The 20,930-nt window shown below is 53.4% G+C and overlaps 1 protein-coding gene across 15 annotated transcripts in view; it reads right to left on the reverse strand.

Annotated features, from left to right (window-relative positions):
- Tns1 (tensin 1) overlaps positions 1 to 20,930 on the reverse strand; it is a 184,730-nt gene that overhangs the window by 57,020 nt on the left and 106,780 nt on the right. For all 15 annotated transcript variants that reach the window (XM_047544728.1, XM_047544724.1, XM_047544725.1 and 12 more), the window contains 6 exons: positions 20,515 to 20,627; positions 20,083 to 20,143; positions 19,794 to 19,869; positions 19,127 to 19,256; positions 16,935 to 17,000; positions 15,728 to 15,844 (listed from right to left, as the gene is read on the reverse strand). In XM_047544728.1, coding sequence (XP_047400684.1) covers positions 15,728 to 15,844; positions 16,935 to 17,000; positions 19,127 to 19,256; positions 19,794 to 19,869; positions 20,083 to 20,143; positions 20,515 to 20,627 — 563 coding nt within the window. The remainder of the gene's footprint in view (positions 1 to 15,727; positions 15,845 to 16,934; positions 17,001 to 19,126; positions 19,257 to 19,793; positions 19,870 to 20,082; positions 20,144 to 20,514; positions 20,628 to 20,930) is intronic.

A 20,930-nucleotide genomic window follows, 5' to 3' on the forward strand; every position in this document is an offset into this window, starting at 1 on the left:
GAGACCAGTGCCCAAACCCAGGTGAGTGCCACCCGCCAGAGGAACCCCCTGGGAACTGTACGCATTCCTTCTGAGGATGCTTCTGGGGAGGGCTCAAAGCACTTGTGGAAAGACGGAAGACACTGCCCCAGGGCAGGTTTACAATTCCCACAAATCTCCACACGGGGATGGGATCAATCTCCATTCTTGACCCCAAAACAGGCCATTCTCCCAGCACCCACACATTAACACTGGTTTCCAAACTGGCTGTGCTAATGACACGGGACTGGGGTCCACGTGGTTCTATGTGTGAAGGGGTCTCACAGTTCCTTGCAGGAGAGGGCACAGTGGTAGTCTGCGTGGTCTGCTTCCTTTCTCAAATAGGTCCATCCAGGGGCAGGTGGAGGTGACTCTCCCTGGCCCCGAGGCTACCACCCTCTGGAGCACAGCACTGAAGGGGAGACAGGAGCCAGGGCACCAGCCTGGTCCTTTGCACCCTGGCATCCCAGGAGGAACGTCCACAGATCTCAGAGGCTCCCGGGGCATGTTCAGATAGAGGGGGCAGGGAAGAGGAAAGATCGGAGAAGCTCTGAGCTTTCATAGCAAAATCTGACCTCACTGCCCCTGGAGAAGGGGAAGAACAAACATCAAAGGATCTGATGCTGCTAACAATTTTTCGAAAAGCAATCAAAGCAACTCAAGGCAGACGTCTCAGACAGGCAGCCAGGGCATTGACTTCCAGAAAGATGTGAAGACAGGGTGGTCAGAACCTGCCCACCTCAGCTCTGCGGCTGCTCCCCAGACCACAGGGAGAAAAGGGTCTGGGGATGCATGAACCAGCCTTGGCCCCGAATCCTGGAGGAAATAGGCCTGGAGGGCAGTCCACAGACTGGGGGAGTCTTCTGGGTACAAATAATGATTGAGCCAGAAAAGGGAGGCAAGAGAAAGGGAGTTTGGGGCAAGATATCAGAAAATGCCAGGACCTTGTCAGAACCCTCTAGAAGTTGTCTTGTCCTTCCATGGTCCCCAGCCATGGTCACTCATTCCACCCAGACAGATGCATGAGATGGAAGGACTGTCCTCAACTTCAAGGAAAGCTAGTCTTGCTACCCATTCCTGTGTCCAAATCCCCCAAGACAAGAGAGTTCTCCTGGTGTCCGACGTCCATCCCTCTTACGGAGGCCGAAACCCAACCTCCAACTGTGCCCACACATCTCTAACCGGCTGCTGGACAATAAACCGACCCAGAAAGCGTAGTCCATCAGCAAGAGCAGTAGACTTGGAATCAAAGGGTCAGGGTACTCAGGGATGAGCCTGGGCGGGCCGCAGTGCACCCTCTGTGCAATGGGAGAGTACAACCAGACCATCCTAGTTGTGCTGCCCAGATCTGGATGCCCAGGACCCAACTCAGACAGATGCTCAGCTGGGCACTCCACACGCTGGAGGCCTATTTCTCCTCTCCTTCTCGCTCCTGCCTCGGTGGCTTGAGGACCCAAACTTATCCATTGCTATTTCTGCAGCAGCCAGGGAGCCCCTGGGGTTGGAAAGGAACGGTGGCTTACAGGAAGTCTGTAAATACACACCAGCCTGCAGAGGTCCCGAGGGCCACGCAGGGCAATAGAAGCTGATTTATTTTCATCAGTGAAATGCTGAAACTCAATCCCAGAGCAAGCTGACCCTGCAGACGGCGGCAGACACTCCCCACCTAGAGCAGAATTAGCTAGCCCCCAGACTGCAGGCCTCGCCCCCGGGACTGGCGATGGAGGCAGAGGAGAGCAGGCCAGGGTCAGCCAGCTCAGCCACCGTGGCTCTGGTTCCTGCTGACCTGGCCGTTCTGCAACCCGTCTGTAAGGGTCTCTAGGATGCAGAGTTGGACAGGCAGGTTTCCCATTTTAACTCAGTTCCTATTCCCAGGTCTCTCAAATACCAAGATGCATGGGGCAGAAGGACAGGGTTCCTTGGGACTCCAGCCATTATGAAGAAAAGGGGCGAAGGGCCATGTTGAGAAATAGGAGTATCAGAACATAGGCTCTAACCCCTTCTGGTTGTGCAAATGCTGATAGGTAACTTAACCTCTCTGTGCTTTTTTCTCCATCTCTGAAATAGGAATAAGACTAAGCTCACAGGAGAGTCACGAGGAGTTAAGGAATATCCGGGTACATTATAATAGTCCACATAGAGAGGATTTACATAAGAGTTGGGGAGGCGGGGGACAGATTTACTCCTAGTCTCTAGCCCAGTCACTAGCTGGGAATGTCAGTTAACACAACCCTGACTGACAGAGACCAAACTGCAACTTTTATCAAAATTGCATATGCATACGTTCTTCCACCTCATGATTCCATTTCTAGAACTTTGTCCTAAAGGACTTGCACAAATAAAAAATGGTGTTGGCACAAGGTCATTCACAATAGCATTTACAGAACAATTGGAAGTAACCTAAGTGTCCATGTTATTCATATACAGTTTAAAAATGACTTAATAAAACCCAGTTCCTACGTGCAGTGGAATATTATATAGTTGAACAAAATGAAAAGACTGTGTGTTATTACAGAAAGACCTTCACAACATAACATTCAGTGGAAAAGCTCCGGGTAAAAGCCAAATCCTTGCAATGGCTACCAGACCCTAAAGGATCTGGTCCCCATTAACTCTGACCTTGTCACCCACCCATTATGACACCATTTCAGCCATATAGTCCCCTTGCTGCTTCCCAAACGTCTCAGGTGGGCTCCTTTCCCAGGACCTTGGCACTTGTGCCCTTTGCCTAGAATGTTCTTCCCTAAGTATGGGCTTGGTGGACTTCTCCCTTCCTCCAAGACTTTGCTCAAACTGTCCCCTTCTCGGTGAGGCTGACCTTGCTTTTATAAAATTTCATAAAAAATTTTATAAAATTTTATAAAATTTCCCAATCCCCTATTCCTAGTCACCACTTATTCTGCTCTACTTTTCCCCAGAGTATGTATCACCTACTAATGTACCCTACCATTTATTTATTGTTTGTGATTTTTTATTGTCTGTCCTCCTCCTAAAATTGAATCCCCCCAGGGCGGGGACCTTCATTTCATTCACCGTCATGCCCTCAGCGTCTAGCACAGTGAGCAGCGAGCACATAGTGGACACTCAATAAGTGCTCATGAGTGAGCGAGTGGTCACTGAGGTCAGCCCAGGTACCGAAGAACACAGACATTTTGGGTTTTTTTCTTATTTTCTTTTTTCTTCAATAGAGTTGGTTCAAGGATATGCCTCTAACCACATCTTTCTCTCCTGCATTCTGATATGCGTTCTCAAACACAGGCTGGCCATCAGGGATGACCGGCACCAGGGAGGCAGGAGCCCTGGAGATTCACTCCCCACGCCTGAGCCGAAGGACTGAGCACACCCGAGAGTGGAGCTGGCTTTTGGATGGTGACAGGGAAGGGCTCACGGGCACACTTGGGACCACGTGGTAGAAAGGACCTGGACTTGTAGCCAGAGACCCTGGGCGGAGGAAAGGCACACTGGCTTAACCCTGGCGTGTGGTCTGCTGAACAAGGCTGACAGTGACTTCCCGCGTGACAGGCACTGCGGGAAGTAACCGCCGTGATCTCCTTTAATTCCCAGCCCATAAAACAGGACTGTCCTTCCCATTTGCAGGTGAGAACACTGAGGTTCAGAGAGGCCTAATGCCTTACCTGAGGCCAACAGAAGCAAAAGGTGCAGCTGGGACTTGGCCCCAGGCGTCCTGGGTCCTGAGCCCACGCTTTCAAAGGTGAAGGTACCTCCTGGGTACCGACCTGCCCAAGGACCCACCATCTCCAAAGGACAAGCGCTTCATTGCTTCTCAGGCACCGGCCTCCTTCATTTTAGTGGCCGCCTATTGCTGAAGCTTTGTGAGCTCAGTGACTTTGGCAGGGTCTTAGGATATCTTTTGCCAGGGAGAGGGGCACAGAGAAGAAAGAGAGATTTACAGGGGATGAATCATCCATGAACAGCAGGGAGGGGAGGGAGGGATACAGACAAGAAGAAAGGACTGATCATGTGCCAGATCCCAGATCCACTGAAACGAGGTCCCCGAAATGGCCTCAGGACTGTCCATCAGGCGGCAAGCAGGGTCTGGGACCTGCCTGGAACCAGGACGGAGGGGTTGTGTTGGACCTCCCCTAGAGGTCCAAGGGGCAGGAGAAGGAGCAGCAGATGAGACGGGCTCCAGGGAGGTTGCTGCCTCTTGAAGGCGGGTGGAGAGACTGGCTCACAAGCCAGCCAGGCCAGTGAGCGACTGAACTTTTCCCAGGAGCACACCAGCCTCAGGGAGCACTGCGGGCCAGCAAGGCTCCTGCCAGCGAGGAAGAGGGCCAGGGCCTGCCAAGGCAGGGAGGGCACCCAGGCCTGACCGTGTCCAGCAAGGATACTCCAGAATAATCCGGAAAGAGAACCTTCCCCGCTGAGGGGCTGGATTCTGATGTGGGCTGAACGAACAGGCCAGAGGCTGGCAGACCCATCCTGGGAGCCGCACACCCCACCAGAGCTGGGGGTGGCATCCACCTGGCCCTGCCTGGACAGATTCTGAGTGCCCAGCGGAGTCTCCGGGGCCCCGGCTGGAAAAGTGATCAGCCGTGCATTTGTCCTGAAGGCCTGTCAGATGGCCAAGTGGACCAGGGCGAGAGGTGAGGCTGCCGGCCGGCCAAGGCAGTTCTGAGCGCTCCCTTTTCTCTTATCCTCCTGGAAAAGGCTGCTCTAAAACTCGGAAAACAGAACCCAGCGGAGGAAGCTCCTCACCCTTCAGCAGCACAGGGACCACAGCCCCAGGCCCGGCCAGGCAAGGCTGCCCACTCAGCTCTGGGGGAGAAAGACCCCAGGAACCAGCCCCACTCGGCGCCGCACACTGCCTCTGTCCTCACCTCCCTGGCCTCTGCTCTCCCTTACCTGCTTGTCGCCAGTGTTCCACTAAAATCCTGCCCATCCCCAACAACGGCCAGAGCACCTGTAAGAAAGCCAGTCTGACCTGATTGCGGGCTTTCCCCCGCCCGACCTCGAGACTTTGAGCAGTGTCCTGATGCCACTGTGAACTTGAAAGCAACTCTGTCTTTAGCGCCATCCCTCCTGCCAGGGCCCATGCATGAGCAGCCCACTCCAAAGCCATTTCCTCCAAACACCAGCACCCCCGGAAGCCATGGCCCTTGGCCAGGACCCTACCCCACTGGGCTGATACCCCTCTCTGACACCCCTGCCACCCACTTCCCTGTCTTCACGCAACACCTCAACATGATTTTCCAGATCCCAGGATGAGCACGGTGCCCACTGCTTATAGTAGGTGATCCGTTAAGTATTGGGGAAAGGAGAGAGAAGAGGAGGGAGGGAGGGAAGAAGAAATGAAGAAAGCAGCTTTAGTTGAGTAAGAAACGCATTGGACTAATGGACGCTTAAATGTCTTTCCTTGGATATGATTAGAGTCGCGGTTGGTCCTGATCCAACTAGCTCCTTGTGCTTGTCCACCCGTCTGGCAACAGCAGAAAAAGGGAGGGTGGCTGAGGCGGGGAGGGCATGCCTTGCCCTCTCTCCCGCCTCCAGCTGGGTATCTGAGCAACCAGAGGGCAGCGTGTGCCAATCCAGCTGCTGGCTGAGAGCTCTGGATCCGCTGGGAGGCTCCGGCCTCCCACCTCCACCCGATGGTAGAGATTACTGAGGACCAAAGGCACATTCACTGGGGAGGAGATTGGCTTACATGGAGACTGCACACCTGGCCAGGTCAGCGGAAGGTTCGAGGGCATCAGGACAAACCCAGCCCAGCCCTGAGCAGCACTGAGCAGGTGGCCAGCAGATGCTGGGTCAGTGGTATCATCTTTACCCACAAGGTCAGGCTGACCTTGTGTCCGAATTAGTCCACTGCTGGTTCCGCTAAGTCAAAAGAGGTCTCCCCTCTTAGGGGAGGAGAAGGAACCCAGAATCCTCCTCAGGCAGCTCTTCCTCCATGCAACCTTCCCACACTGAAATCCACCCCCTTGCACCTCAACACCTCTGCCCAAAAGGCAAGCCAATCTCCCCGCCATTGTCAATTCCCATTCTCACAGCTGGAAGTACTACCAAGTGGCTCACTCAAACTTCTCCTGCTGCAACCCAAGCCATTTGTCCTGTATAATCTCATAGATCAAGGGCAGAAGCTCTCAGCAGCTGCTTTGAATTCCTCCCTCCCTGCCCTTCTCCCACCCACCTTGAAGTCACAGACCAGAAAAGCTGGCCTCCCCAAGACTCCCAACAAAAATCTGCTTGATGCCAAACCCTAGGTTCTCAACAGTCACACTAGGAACTCTCTCGGTAAAGCCCTCGGCTCCACTACAAGTGGCCGGTGGATCACTCTGGGGTCTTTGCACACTCTCCCTGAACTATCTGGTCCACCTGCAGCCCTGCTCACTTACTGGTTTCTTACTCCAAAGTTCAGAAGGCAAGGATGTCAAATCCTGAGAAACTGTATCCAAGACACACATTCCCCCGGCACGCGCGGCTCCTGCCTCACCCAGAGCCGACCTCCCCACAGCCTGAGTGCTGCCCTCCGGAGCCCAGGGCCGGCTTCCGGTGGTCTCCCATCATCCTGCCTGGGCCCTGGGGGTGTAGGCAGGCAGGACCACGTGGAGCTGGGTCAGCTGCAAGGCAGGACTCAGGGACTTTTTGGCTGCCCTGTCCACTGGGATCGGAAACAGATCCCTCTCTGTGTGATGGGCAGACTCTCCAGGCCAGTCCAGGCACCAGCCCTACGGCTGCAAAGAGATCAGGCCCAACAGCCTAACGCAATTCAGGCTCTAGATGAATAACCCTGTAGCTCAGGATAATGAAATGACAGGTGGCAGTGCAGATCCCTGATTCTAGTGCCAGGCCCCCACCCCTGGCGAAGGAATCCTACCTTCCCCATTTCCATTAATATGGAAGTATCTGGGTGTCCGTTGTGAAAGAGACTCCAGAACAAGGACTACCAAGTTTCAACAGTAAGGTAGGGGCCACCGTGCAGACCAGAAAAAGAGATGACTGGCATCAAGGAAAGACAACCACCCACGGTATGGGGGAAATACCACAAAACAGATCCCATACGGAGTTTGTTGCCAGAATATACAAAGAACACTTATAACTCAATAATGAAGACAACCAAAATTTTTAAAATGGTTAAAGGATCTGAAGAGACACTTCTCTAAAGAAGGTACATAATGGCCTATCATGCATGCAAAAAGTGTTCCACCTCATTCATTGTTAGGGAAATGCAGCTCAAGTCCACAATCAAATACGGTTTCCCACCCACTAGACTGAAAGTAAGGAGGGTTGGTGAGGAGGCAGAGAAAAGGGAACCCTGATCCCCCGCTTCGAGGAATGCACCCTGTGCAGCCGCTTTGGGAGGCCCTCAAATAATTAAGCATAGTTACCGAAGGGCCCTATCTAGGAACCCAAGAGAAGTGAAAACCTAAGTCCCCCCAAAACCTTGTATACAGATGTCCATAGCAGCATTCTTTGTAATAGCCTCAAAGTGGAAACAACCCAAATGTTCATCAGCGGATATTCACATACAGATAAAATAGATCACAATGGAATATTATTCATCAATAAAAAATGAATGAAGTACTGATACGTGCTACAATAGGAACAGACTCTCAAAACATCAGGCAAAGTCAAAGAAGCCACACACAAAAGACCATGTGTTGTATAAGTCCATTTACGGGAAACATCCAGAAAACACAAATCCATAGAAACAGAAACTAGACTAGGGCCAGGGGTAGGGGCAGGAATGGAGAATAATTACCAAGTTATGGGGGTGATGAAGATGTTCTAAAATTATCTACCAGCCTAAATATGTTGATACCCATTGAATTATATGGATCATTTTCAACAGGAGTTTGGGCATTAAGTTACATCAATATGGCTGTTACCGTTTTCAAAGAGGACAATGGTCAAGACCTCTTTTGTGGCTCCAACCTCTGCCCCAACGTACACACAGAGGTGCCAAAGAAGTGGTCGGCCACCTGAAGGGTTCTGGAGAGTGTGCGGTTCGGTGGCGAGTTCCACATGCTAGAGGTGCCTCCCTGTCTGGAGATAGACAGGAGTGGGGAGGAGCACAGGGCCCAGCTCACAGCCAGGGAGCCCAGGGACTAGGCGGGCACCACAATCCCAGCTGCCAAGACCAGGAGTGCTGAAGGCCAAGTGGAGAGAGAGCCACCCGGGCTGCCCCATATCCTGTCCAAGAAGGCCATCTGCAGCCACCAAGACTCCAGCAGAAGGATGCTAGAGGGAGACAGGGATGCCTGGGCAGAGAGGGGGACAGGATCTGAACAGAGCTCCATGCAGCGTCCAGGTGATGGAATGACAAGTGAGGAGCTACGAGGTGGGGGGGGGGTGTCTCTGAAACACCCACAAAAGTGCTCCAAGGAAACCAAAAGGCAGCACTCAACGCCTCCAGAACTCAACCCTCTCTTCACCCGTGCCTGTCTCCACCCAGGACACACCTGTGCCACCCTGAAATGGTGCCAGGCAAGCAAGGACGTTCCAGAATGTTCCTCCTTCCCTCTCTTCCTAACCCTGAAGGTACAAGTCAGGAAGACAGAGAGAAAACCTACTATGTCCCCTAGACACGTACACATACATACCCACAGGGCTGGGCAGCAGACAGGAGCTGACAACAGGAGGCACTAACTCTGAATGAAGGGCCAAGTTCACCAGCACTGGGCACATTTATTATCCAACAAAGGATCTTTTATTACCTGAGTAACCAGAAAAGGGATGGGACCTGCTCTGATGTCACTCAGGGGCAGGAGACGCATACAGAGGGTTTGAAGGAGAGTAGTCAATAAAACAATGTGGCTTTGCCATCACTTCCTGAACTTGTGCCCCCTGGACCCACTAGCTCCAACGCAGTGTCCATCTGGAGGTGTTTGGCGAGGATAAGCCAAGAGAATGTGCGGTCTGTGGTGCCCACACCCAGTCATCGCACAATCCTGTCACCTCCTTGCTGCCCAAATCATCATCATCACCACCACCACCACCACCACCGTCTCATCACCAGGGTTTTAAAGCTGGAAGCCCCTCCAGCTCACCCTCTTCAATTCACTGATAAGGAAACTGACAACCAAAGAGGGGAGGTAACTTTTCCAAGGTCACAAAGCTAGTTGATGTCAGAGGCCAGTCTCTAGCCTCCAAAAGAGTGGGGCTCCCAGAACACAGCCAGCTCCAGATAGTTCCCCGAGAGTAGCGGGCAAGTGGGGGATGTGGGCAGTTTCTCAGGAGAGGTCTCACAAAATGCCTTCCATCATCTCTCCTCTAGGACAACAGTCGTAACAGACACAAGTTATCGCCAGCATAGTGTATACCAACGCTGTACTTTCTGTGTTCAATCTCGTTGAATCACAAACAACAATCCCATAAAGAAGGGACTGTTCTTGTAAGCATTTTACAGAGAGGGCGTTTGGGTCTCAGTGAGGCAAAACCACCTGACCAAGGAACTCAGTTGCAAGAGCTTACAACCAGGTCTGCCGATTCTAGAGCCACAGTTGTGGTCCCTACAGTACAGACAGTCTGTTCACCTGATTTTCAGCTTTCTATCTCCCATGCACAACTTCCCTGTCCCCTCTGACTTGTTTTGGCCAGTGAAATGTGAACAGAAGGGAGAACATCTCTTCCTGGCAGCAGCAGCATGGAATGCACAGAGTCCTCTTCACCTGGATGGCAGCAGTGAAGGAACATCCATAAAACAAAGCCATCCTCTGAAGCCAGAGTAACTATGACAAACACAAGCTGAGAGCCCTGCCTGCCACCCTGGACAGGTGGCATGGACAAGAAAGAATGCTTATGTTGGGGACGGCCACTGCGAATGGGGAGCTGTTTGTTACTGCAGCATTACTGAGCCTCTCCTGATCAACGTGATCACTAAGTTATTTCTTTTGCGCTAGAGCTCATGAGTTGGGAAGGTCTGAGAGGGAAGCTCAGCTGGCCCATCTCGGTTCCTATAATCCATGAAAGGAAACACTGGATGAACTCAAAGAAACAGTAAGCAATGTTGTCTACTCCAACTCTCTCATTTTGTCAGGAATAAAGAAGACCCAAAGAAAGGAGTCCCCATGGACACAGGGAATTCAAATCTCCTGCCTGGCAGGCCAAAGTCTGTCCATGTTTGTCACTACCGCTCCATGAACTCTTCAGTTTCTCTCTCCTCACTTTGCCTGTATGCAATACCTCTTCCCCTTCCTCTTTCTTAAAAACAAAACAAAACAAAGTCCAGACAGAGTCCTTGGACAAGCCCAGCTCAGGGGAAGTCACCACAGACCAGGGGTTCCTTGCCCCAGGAAAGAGACTTCCCTAGGGACAGAAGAACCAGAGGAGGGGCAGAAATGATTTCTCATAGACCCTGAGGGCTTGGCCACAAAGCCAGGCTCCCTTGTCACCAGCCCCTGCTCTGCTAGGACTGCCCATGGGACCAAGGAAGGGCTTGTGGGTACTATGGTGGCAAAGCCCAGGTGGGAAGGATACCAGCCACATTGGCCAGGCCCAGGGTCTTGCTCCCTCCTGGCTGTCCTCTGGCCTCAGCAGCCATCTCTCCACCCCTCATTGACCCAGCACCAGCCCCTAGTCCCCATCCTTTCAATGACCCGATGCCTGAATAGGTCAGGGAAGGGGGCAGTGGAGGGGTGGGCTGCGAGTCTAGGGTCTGGTTAGGCTCTGGGCTTCTCGGAGGCAGCAGGCAACGCACACCTCTGCTCTAAGACCTTTCCGAGAAGGCCAGCCCTGGAACACTCTGGAGGAATTTGGAAACGGCTCTGTGCAGCCTAGGCAAAAATGCCACCCCACTCCCACCCGTGGGGCGCTGGGACCTGGGCATGGGGCTTCAGAACTCAAGCCAAGGAATTAATGGGGCTTCTGGAAGCTGCAAACTGTGGTGTCAGCCAGGACACTGAGCTGGCAGGCTCCAGATCAAATTGGAGAGAGGCAGAGGCAGCCCATAAGGAGGAGGTTGGTGGGGGCCAGATCCCTCCCCAGACTCACCCTAGCCCCTCACCTCCTCCCCGTCAGGACAGGGCAGGGGCATCCAGAGGCATGGGACCACCTGACCAAGGAACTCAGCAACAAACGAGAGCTTACAACCAGGTCTGCCGATTCTAGAGCCACAGTTGTGGTCCCTACAGTACAGACAGTCTGTTCACCTGATTTTCAGCTTTCTATCTCCCATGCACAACTTCCCTGTCCCCTCTGACTCGTTTTGGCCAGTGAAACGTGAACAGGTGTGATGGACTGAGTTGTCCCCCTCAGATTCATATGCTGTCGTCCTAACTCCAGGACCTGAGAATGCAGCTGCATTTGGAGGTTGGGTTTTTAGAGAGGTGATTAAGGTGAAATGGGTCACTAAGATAGACCCCACTCCAATATGGCCATTGTCCTTAGAAGACATTAGGACACAGACACACGTGGAGGGGAGACTGTGTGAAGACATGGGGAGGAGACAGAATCTACAAGCCAAGAGACAGACCACCGGCCCCTGATGTTCCCGCCTCCAGAATGGTGAGAATCAATTCCTGCTGTTCAAGACCCCACTGCAACCTGTGGTGCACTGTTACGGCAGCCAGAGTAGACAAGGCAGCAGCCCGTCAAATCCCCAGAGGGCTCTACTAGGAGAGAGGGCAGGTCCCACGGTGGCAGGCCTTCCTCTGCCCCATGAGCCATGGGTCTAGACAGAGATCCTTGCTATTGGGCTTCTATCTCTTTCCATTTTGTGCTGGGGACTGAACCCAGGGCTTCATGCATGCTAGGCAAGTGCTCTGAGCCACCACACCCCCAGCCTCCTTTTCTTTTTTTAGACAGGGTCTCACTATGTTGCCCAGATTGGTCTCAAACTCCTAGGTTCAAGTGATCCCCTGCCTCAGCCCCTAGAGAAGCTGGAACTACAGGCAGTACCGCCAAGCCCCGCCCATCTCCCTCTTCCGCTTCCTCAGTTCCCCGCACCCTTCCAGCCTAAGCACAGAGGAGCCAACCGGTCCACAGCATCCATCGCCTCTGCAGCCTCGGGTCACTACCCAGCGGCACGACTCCCCCTCCTTTCTGGGATTCTATTCCTGGTCCTGGGTGGTGGTGGGCTCCCCATCATAGAACTAGACAACACCCTAAAGGAGCCCCTGTCAGGTGTGGGGTGCGAGGGCTGAGCTTTCAGGGAGGAAGGGATTCGGAGTCACACACTCCTGGATCCAAGCATCGACCCTCTCTTCCCTCACGGCCCTGCAGGTTGCTGACCTCTACAGGTCTGGATCAGCACAGTGGAGCTGGGACAGCCTGGGCTGAGCTAATGCCAAGGGGGCTCCCTTCACAGGGGTTCTATGCCCTCAGCCAGTCCCTGGCTGTGGCAGGAGGGCATCAGACAGGCTTGATGTTCAACCTCAGCCACCCCAGCCTGGGCGGTCAGGTTCCTGAGGACCAGGGGACCCCATGTGGACTTTTCTTCCTTCATTTTGCCATCAAGATTGATCGGGAATGTGCCCAGGAAGTGAAAGGGGCTCTAGGGGTCACGATGCCTATGGCTTAAGTTGAACTTGGAGCTCAAGAGGAAGGACCAGCGGTAGCTACAAAGGGATTCAACAGAGCAGTTCCTAAAGCGGTCAAGTCGGGGTCACCAGGAGCTCTGAGTTGAGTGTGGCTAAGAAAGGGGCCAAGTGTGGATGCAGGTGGCTCAAGGGACGCAGGCCAGAGATGATATCTACTCCTGGTCGCATGGCCTGGCACCCCGCCGCCTCCTGTGAGTTACCCAGTGGGTTCCAGAGGACCTGGCAGCCTTTCCTGTCCCCCTCCTCTCCTGTCCCCCTCCACCAGCACACATGAAGCAGAAGGGGGGGTGGCCACTTCCAGCAATGGCCCCATCTCACCTTGGACATCCCCCTCCCCCTACCTGGAGAAGCCAGTCCCTCCCAGAGCACCCCTGAGCACCCCTCTTCTGTGGGTGCCCAATTAGCCCCTGAACTGAGGTCCTGCTAACACCCACGTTGGGGAACCTGTGGTCTCCAGGGTGCTACATTCCGTGTACCACCCACCTCATCTCTTCCCTCCTTCCTCCTGAGAGGCAGCACAGAGGGGGCCTGTCTGTCCAGGAGTGAGGGTTGGGGTTCAGAAAGGGGCAGAGCCCCCCCTCAAGCTCAGCAAGGACCAAGATATTGGCACAGAGCCAGATGCCCAAAATGCCCAGGGATGTCCTCCACCTTGGATGGAACCAGGGTCAGCACCGTGGTTGGCTCCCACCCACAGCTGCCTCAACTTGCCTGACAGCCTTGAGCTGCTTACTGGACCCGTCTGTGCCCATCTCCCCAGCAGGGCAAAGCAACACTACCCACCTACAGAGATGGCCTCCGTCAAGTTCTCAGCACCAAGGCTGACACGCGGTAAATCAGTCTCCCTGCAGCCAGGCAGGTCTGCAGACCCGAGGCCACGGTCACCACTGATGTGTCAGGTGCTCTTAGGAAATGCCACAGACCACAGTTGTCCACAGATGCTCAGAGTCTTGTTGAGTGGTTCCCGTTTTACAGCTGAGCAAACTGAGGCCCCAGGGGCCCGCATGTGGTCAAAGGATTTGAAGTCAAGTAGTTTGGCTCCAGGGGCTACAATCTTAGCATCTGTACTAAACTGCCTCTCATGAAAGTCACCGCAAAAATCCCAGGGAGTGAGTCATACTGTCCCAAGTTTGTAGATATGGAAACTAAGGAAACAGAAAGGCTAAATGCTTTGAGCAAAGGGGTGGGCTATGAAGGAGGGAGCCGGGTCTGACTCCAGCAGTCGGCTCTGGAGCCCACGTGCTCACCCAATGACAGGGCACCTCCTGTCAGCCTGCCCAGCCCGCCCAGGACCTCTGCAGGGAACAGCCAGACCCTCTCCAGCATCTCCTGAGCACCCCAAGTCTCCCGTCCTAGATCCCCTCATCCCAGGACATGTAGAGGGACACTGAAGAAGAGGGGGTCGCCCTCAACCAGGGAGACACACAGGCCTCCTGCCTCCCTCTCAACCGCCAGCCAGAGGAAAATACTTGTACCTCTGGGAGGCCCAATGGAGTCTTCCAGAAATGCCACCAACTGGGAGTAGATGGGGTAGTCACTGCTCCTGCTATAGGACTGGCTCCGGTTTGCTCTCCGGGGCAGCCAGCAGCAGAGAGCACGTGGGGAGCAGAGTGGGCTCTCCCCTGGCGACTCGCAGCCCTCAGCAGGCCGGGCCACGGGAGGGGGCAGCAGAGCCCTGAGCAGCACCCCTCCAGGCAGAACACAGCTTCTCAGCCTCCAGACAGGAGCCCCCCAGCCTGTAGGACCAGCCGACCTTTAACGTCCCAAAGGTCCTGCTGGCTCCATCCCCTGCCTGGGGGAGCAGATCAGAGGGGAGAGGAGGCAGAGCCAGCCCCTGCGCTCCTCCCGGCCTCCTCTGGCTCCGTCTGTCCTCCTTCCTTCCCTCAGCCTCATCCTCCCCACATCCACTCTTTCTTGCCTTTAATTATTTTACCTTTTATTCGCCTGGCACTTTATCGTTCACTAAATGTTTTTACATTCATCATCGCATTGAATCTGCATCAGGCAGCAGCGGGAAGCATTAAAAATTCCTCCAAATTGCCAAGTGTTCTTGTTAAAAATGCAAACATCCCCAGAACGACGAACAAGGAGGTTGGCGGCCCTGGTCCCTCAGAGCTAGTTCATCCCATCCTCTGCTTTCTCCTTGGCCACTTGGCACAGCGGGGTGGCGTGCAGGGAAGCTGGCAGGGGAGGGGGACAGCCTGGTGGGCAGGGAGGGCCAGGGTGGGTGTCTCTGGCTGAGGACGCTGGGCCCTGGGGGAGGAGAAGGCGCCCAGAAGGGGGCAGGGAACTCAGGTAGGACAAGCCACCAACTCTGCAGTGCTCACCTGAGAACGTGCCTCCCTTGCCCCACCTCTCTGGTACCCACTGCTCATTCCGATTCCTACCCAAGGACGCTTTCAGAATGGAGTCACCAGGGCAGGAGACGATGCCACAGAGCAAGGAGAGCAGGGAGAAGGCCCATGGGCCTGGCACTCCCTCGCCCAGCACTGCCACGGGCCCAGAGTTCCTGGTGGCTTCCATGGTGGGCAGAGGCTAAGTAGTTGGTGCTGGTGTCCTTTGAAAGGGCTCATGGCGCGTCCTGGGGATAAGCCCGAAGGTCCTGCCTTTCACAGTCTCAGTTACCCCAAGTGACAACAGGGGAGGGGCCAGATGATCCCCCCAGCTCCAACATTCTATAGTCCTGTCACCAAATCAGGAGAACAATACTGGAACCAGACCCCAGGCAGGGCATGGCAGGAGTTCCAGAGGCTCCTCCCCTCATGCATATTCAAATGAGCCAGATAAATAAATAGAACGCCCACATAACTCTCCAGAGCTGACCTGACTGGCAGCTGGCTATGTGACATAATGTTAGGTTTGATAGCTAAATGAGCCTGCATTGATTTCAGTTCTCAGCTTCCTGTCCACACTTCAGAGCTGGTGGCTTTGTTTCCAGCTCTCGAACGTTTTTGTTGGCCCTTGATGAAAGCTCACAGGCCCTAATGCTGCGTCTGCGCTCCTGGATCTCCGACCCCAGGGAACACTGGCAGCCGGCAGCAGAGGGTTTAAAAGAAATGTAACAAGTGCGGTGTTTGCAGCACAGAGGTATCGCAAGCTTCACCTTAGGCCACCTCCTCCAAGGAGCCCTCCCACACCTCTCCCAGAAAACCCAGGCCGTGTGAACCAGGGCTTTGCAACCTGGAGGGGCCAGAACATGAGTCCCCACCTACCCTCCATGCCGTCTTCCCGGTGGCCACTGATGTTGTCGTAGGAATCCCAGCGGATGAGGGGGTCGGAGGTGTTGTAATCCACAGACACGCTCGGCCCGTTCTCCAGGTGCTCCATGCCTGAGTGGGGTGGGAAAGGTGGGGGTGGCGGGGGACAGGAGGGACAGGGAAAGAGATCAGCAGCTGGAAAAACAGAAAGCCAACAAGCCCCCCCCAGGCTGCTCCCTAAGGGACTTCTCATGTTCTGGAGCATGGCGGGTGGGAGCGGTGGCTTAAGTTGGATGGAGAACCCAGGAGTCTGGTTTCTTGCATTCTTGAAAAAGGCTCATACCAGGTCAGAGGGGTAAGTCAGGACAGGGCGCTGAAGAATGCAGACCCCCGGGAGAGAGCCAAGAGGAGCCCAGGTATCTGCCTCTTCTCTCCTGGGGCCCTGGGGCAGGGCCAGGAGGAGAGTCTACCCCGGAGGCAGGCCATGGGACAGGCTTATCCTGGGTTGCCTGGGGTCAGAGCCAGCAGGCGCTGCAGCCTTGACTCTGGAAGGACAAAGGCTCTACAAGGTCAGGCACCTGCCCCCCCGTTAAAACTCTCCACTCCAGACAGACACTTGCAGGGGGAGGCCGAGTTTCTTCCCCATCCTAGAGAGACACCTCAAACAGCCTGGCTGCAAGACTGGCCTTTCAGGGTGAGTCACCCCCTGGCCCAGCAGCCCTTTCTTTAGTCTGTCCAGAGTCCCTCTGCCTATAACCTAACTCCATCTCGTTCCAATCTGTTCTCAATTAAGATGAACAACAACTGGTCTCCATATTTAGAGTCCAAAGGCTTAAAGGCTATTATTAAATGGCCTTCAGGTTGAATCACCTCAGTTCACATAAATATCATCCATCCAGCATCTTTGAGTGTTCCCCTTGGCTATTCCTTCCATCTAGTTTCTGAATATAACAAAATGGTGACCTAATGGGACAAGAACAGTTTATCCAACCCAGTGCCTCTCTATCTGCTTTTTTATTTTTATTATCCAGAAAGTAAGTCATTGGTTCAGGTTTAGCTAGGGGTCCACTCTGATACTCAGATCCTTTACTACTAGCCTGTTCTCAATCACAGGTAACTTGGTCATTGTAGAGCAGACCAGTGGGAGGATGGCAGGAGTGGGGTAGGGACATGGGAAGATGGACGGAAGGGCAGCAAGAATGAATTCTTATTTGATGTATACCTTGAATTTTCTCTGGCCCATAAGAAAAGACAAACTCTACTTTGCCATATTCTGGAAATCGGTCATCTGAAAAGAAAAAAACAGAAGGAAAAACAAAAACGGGCAATGAATTCCCAAAAAGGGCTTCGTAAATATTAACCAGAAAAACTCATTTCTTTCAGAAAAAAAATTAAGTCACACCCATGTACATGGTTAATAATATAATAGCATTTAATACATATCTAAACTTATACCTATATATACATGTGAAAGTACACACCAACACTGAAATCCCATGTCCTGCCCACCCTAGCCCCGTCCTACTTGCCTAAGGAAACCACTTCTAGCCATTTCTAGTTCTTGTGCTACAAGCATGTTACCTTTAAGATTCTAAATACTACCTGCTATTTATGCCACTCTTTCCAGACACCAATTTAAATCATCTCCCTGGGTTCAACACTATGAAGCTGAATGATTGGCATACACTACTCCCACCTCCTTTCTCCTTAGATCCGGTTAGCTTATCGTTTCTGTATATTCCACCATTTACCTTTGAAGTCATATGTACTACAGTTCAGCCTCTACTTCTTGATCTGGGAATCTCCCTTTCCTCTGCCTTTCCCCAAGCTCATATTTATTTTATTAGCAACATCTTTATTTTTCCTTCTCAAGACTGATAGCAGTTACAGTCTGTTCTGTAATTATTATAGCACCGTGTGGTTTTGCCCTCCTCGCTCAGATAGGAGGACAGCTCATCTCAGAACCATCCTTGCCCTGCATGAGTTAGACTTTATCTGAGGATTGCCCCTCCTGGGAGGCCCAACCTCTCTATGTGCTCTGCTTGAGTCCAGTCTGGAGGCCGATCACCATCTACTGCTTGTAGGAAGAGGATAGCAAGGATATAGCTCTGTGGGACCCACCATGCCAGTGCCTTTGTCTGTCACTACAACCTCACTTACTTCATAGGGCCACGTTTGCATGTCTCTCTCCCAATAGACTGTGAGCTCCCAGAGGGTAGGGCCTGACTTCTCTTTGAATCCCCAGGATCTAGCACATGTCTGTCATATAGAATGACAGTGGGCAGGTGGGTTGGGGATGGATGGATGGATGGATGGATGGATAAATGAATGGGTTGGGGCTGGAGGGAAGGATGGGTAGATGAATGGGTAATTGGTGTGTGGATGGATGCATGGATGGATGCATGGATGGATAGATGCATGACCAAATAGATGAATGGGTTGTCAGGCGGGTGGCTGGAGGCATAGATGGGTAAATGAATGGGTCAATGGGTGTGTGGATGGATGGATAGATGGATGGATGGATAGATGAACGGGTTGGCAGGTGGGTGGTTGGAGAAATGGATGGGTGGATGAAAGGGTAAATGGGTGTGTGGATGGAAGCATGGATGGATAGTCAGATGAGTAGGTAGGTGGATGAATGGACGAGTGGATGAATGGGCGGGCAGGTAGTTGGGTGAATGGATGGATGAATGAATGGATGAATGAATGGATAGGTAGATGAACGGGTGGGCAGGTGGGTGGCTGGAGGGATGGATGGATGGAAGTGTGGGTGGGCAGGTGGTGGGTGAATGAATGGGTAGATGAACGTATAGGTGGATGGGTATATGAACAGTTGGATAAATGAATGTGCAGATGGATGATGGATGAATGGTGTAATTATATGCCCCAGACCTCAATGTAATATAGATAGAACCTCAAATGCACAGAAAAAAGAAGCAAAAGACACCAAACCTTCCCTCCATGCTGCCACAGCCCCTCCATTCCTGCTCTCTGCCCTGTCGGGTAACTGTCCCTTCTAGAGCTGCCTCCCTAAGACTGACAAGCATGACATGGTTTACTCTGATTCCCCAGGCCTTAGTACTGACCCGGTACAAACCAGATGCCTAGCCAATGTTGAAAAAATGATTGCCAATAAGACCAACTGGGAGGACAAGAAGAGGGAGATATGGGGCAAGTCCTAGGAGACGTGCCAGGGACTGGGGAGGAATTTCCTCCACTTCTACTACAACTTGAGTTCCTGGCCACTCCAGTCTCTGCTCTCTCCTAATGCTCTCTCGATCCCTTCCCACCATCACCAAAAAGATCCTGTCAGACCATGTAGCTCAATAATGGTGGCCCCACGTCCACCACGGGGCTCCTAGAGCTCTTCTCCCCGCCCCAGGAGCTCCGCCCCAGCCCCACCCTGGGGCCCACCTTTAAAGGCCTCATCAAGGTCCTCCTTCCCAAAGACAACCCCCAGGTCGTGGATGGCACAGGTGTGGAACTGCACACGGAAGATGACGTCTCGGGCGGGGCTCCGGAACTTCTTGTGGTAGCACTTCAGCTGGGTGGGAACAGGCACGGGAGGAGATCAGGTCTCAGGGAGCCTCCTGGTCTGCTCCACTGACTGAGCCCAAAGGTCACCCCAAACCCAGGAAAGAGCAGTCACCAACACCAAACAGGAACTTAGAACTCTCTGGGGAAGATTCTAGAGCAGAAGAGAGGTAGAGGCCAGTCTTGACCTGTGGGAACAAAACTGTCCTGCCAAGAAGTTCTTACAGAGAGAATGCAAAAAGGAAAAGCAGGTTTGAAGTGCAGCAGAAGGGCTGAGGTTAGAAGTGAGGGGGTCCTTGTCACCAGTAGGGAGCTCGGCAGTAACAGTTCACACTGACTGGGTTTCCCTGGAGTTGTCCCAGAACAAAAGGTCAGCCAGGCAAGGATGAAAGGCAGGGACTGGACCAGGACAGGACTGCTCGAGGCTGGAAGGTCTTGAAGGAGCCTATGATTCCAAGTCCTGCAGCCTAGTGGCTGTCCTGTCCCTAGGGTAGGAAGGAACGGGGAAAGAGAAAAGGGAAGGTTTGAGACGGAGGCCGGCACTCACCAAGATGTCTCCCTTCAAGAGTAGTCCAGGCTCGATGGTGATGCAGATGCTGGTCTGACTGTCTCCCGGGATGTTGCTAAGGGACAGAGCGGGGCCAAGAAAGAGAGGGCTGCTGGCAGGATCAGAGAGCACACGCTCTCCCTCTGCCTCTCTGCATAGGCCCGCTGGGACCTCCCTGACTTCCTCCCTTTTCCCTCTCGAGAAGTCTAGGCAGACCCCCTCCCACCTTCCCTGACCCCGGCCTTGGGTCTTGGCCATCCCTGGCCTCCGGTTCCCACGGAATACTTACTAGATGCCCGACGTGTACACAGGTTGCATGGCCTGGTAGATGCGGAGAAAAGGCCGACACCCTGTCAGAGAAGGGTGGTGTTAGCTAAGAAAGCAGGGACAGCAGGAGCCGGAGAGAGAGAGGAAGGAAGGAAGGAACGGAGGGGTGAGCACAGAGAAAAACAGGAAGCAGAAGGGGGAGAAATGCTAACTTTTATTCATAAGGCATTTTAAGTCAGTAAGGCGTTGCCACTTCACCGTCCTCTGCCAGAAGGCACTGCAAATATCAAGCCCATTTTGCAGATGAATAGACCAGAGCTCCAAAAATTCAGGACGTGATGTGGGTGAGACTCCAGTGCAAGCCCTGGGCTCTGCAGCTGATGTGTCCCCTCCCCACCCCAAGGCAGGAGGGAGCTGGGGAAGGGAGGTCCCAGGGAGGGCTCGGGGCAGATACCTCCTTTGGACTCAAAGTTGGGGATGCCGTGCATGATCACATGGTGCAGAAACAAGGGCTTGTTGTTCATTTTGATGGAGCCAGAGAGCAGGCCGCTGAAGTAGTGCACGTACCTAGGGCAAGGAGAGGTGGCTTCAGGGAGAGAAACCTGGTCTTCCATCTGGTCTTCTATTGCCTCCAATCTACTCCGCACCCCCACAACGTGCACCCCCCAACCCAGGCCTCCTGGCAGCTGAGGTCTGGACCCCAGAGTGGCCCTAGGTGGCAACTTGGAACCCCGGGCAGAGAACACAGCAGGTAAAGGACACCTGGAGCTTGTCAGGACCACCAGCCCACTTGACGTTCTCCTGCGACCCCTGGTGGTGGACGTGAGAATCTCTTTCCTGCTTCATTTGCTGAACCAAAAGTCCTCCCTG

This window comes from Sciurus carolinensis, chromosome 3 (assembly GCF_902686445.1).
Source record: "Sciurus carolinensis chromosome 3, mSciCar1.2, whole genome shotgun sequence".
NCBI lineage: Eukaryota > Metazoa > Chordata > Mammalia > Rodentia > Sciuridae > Sciurus > Sciurus carolinensis.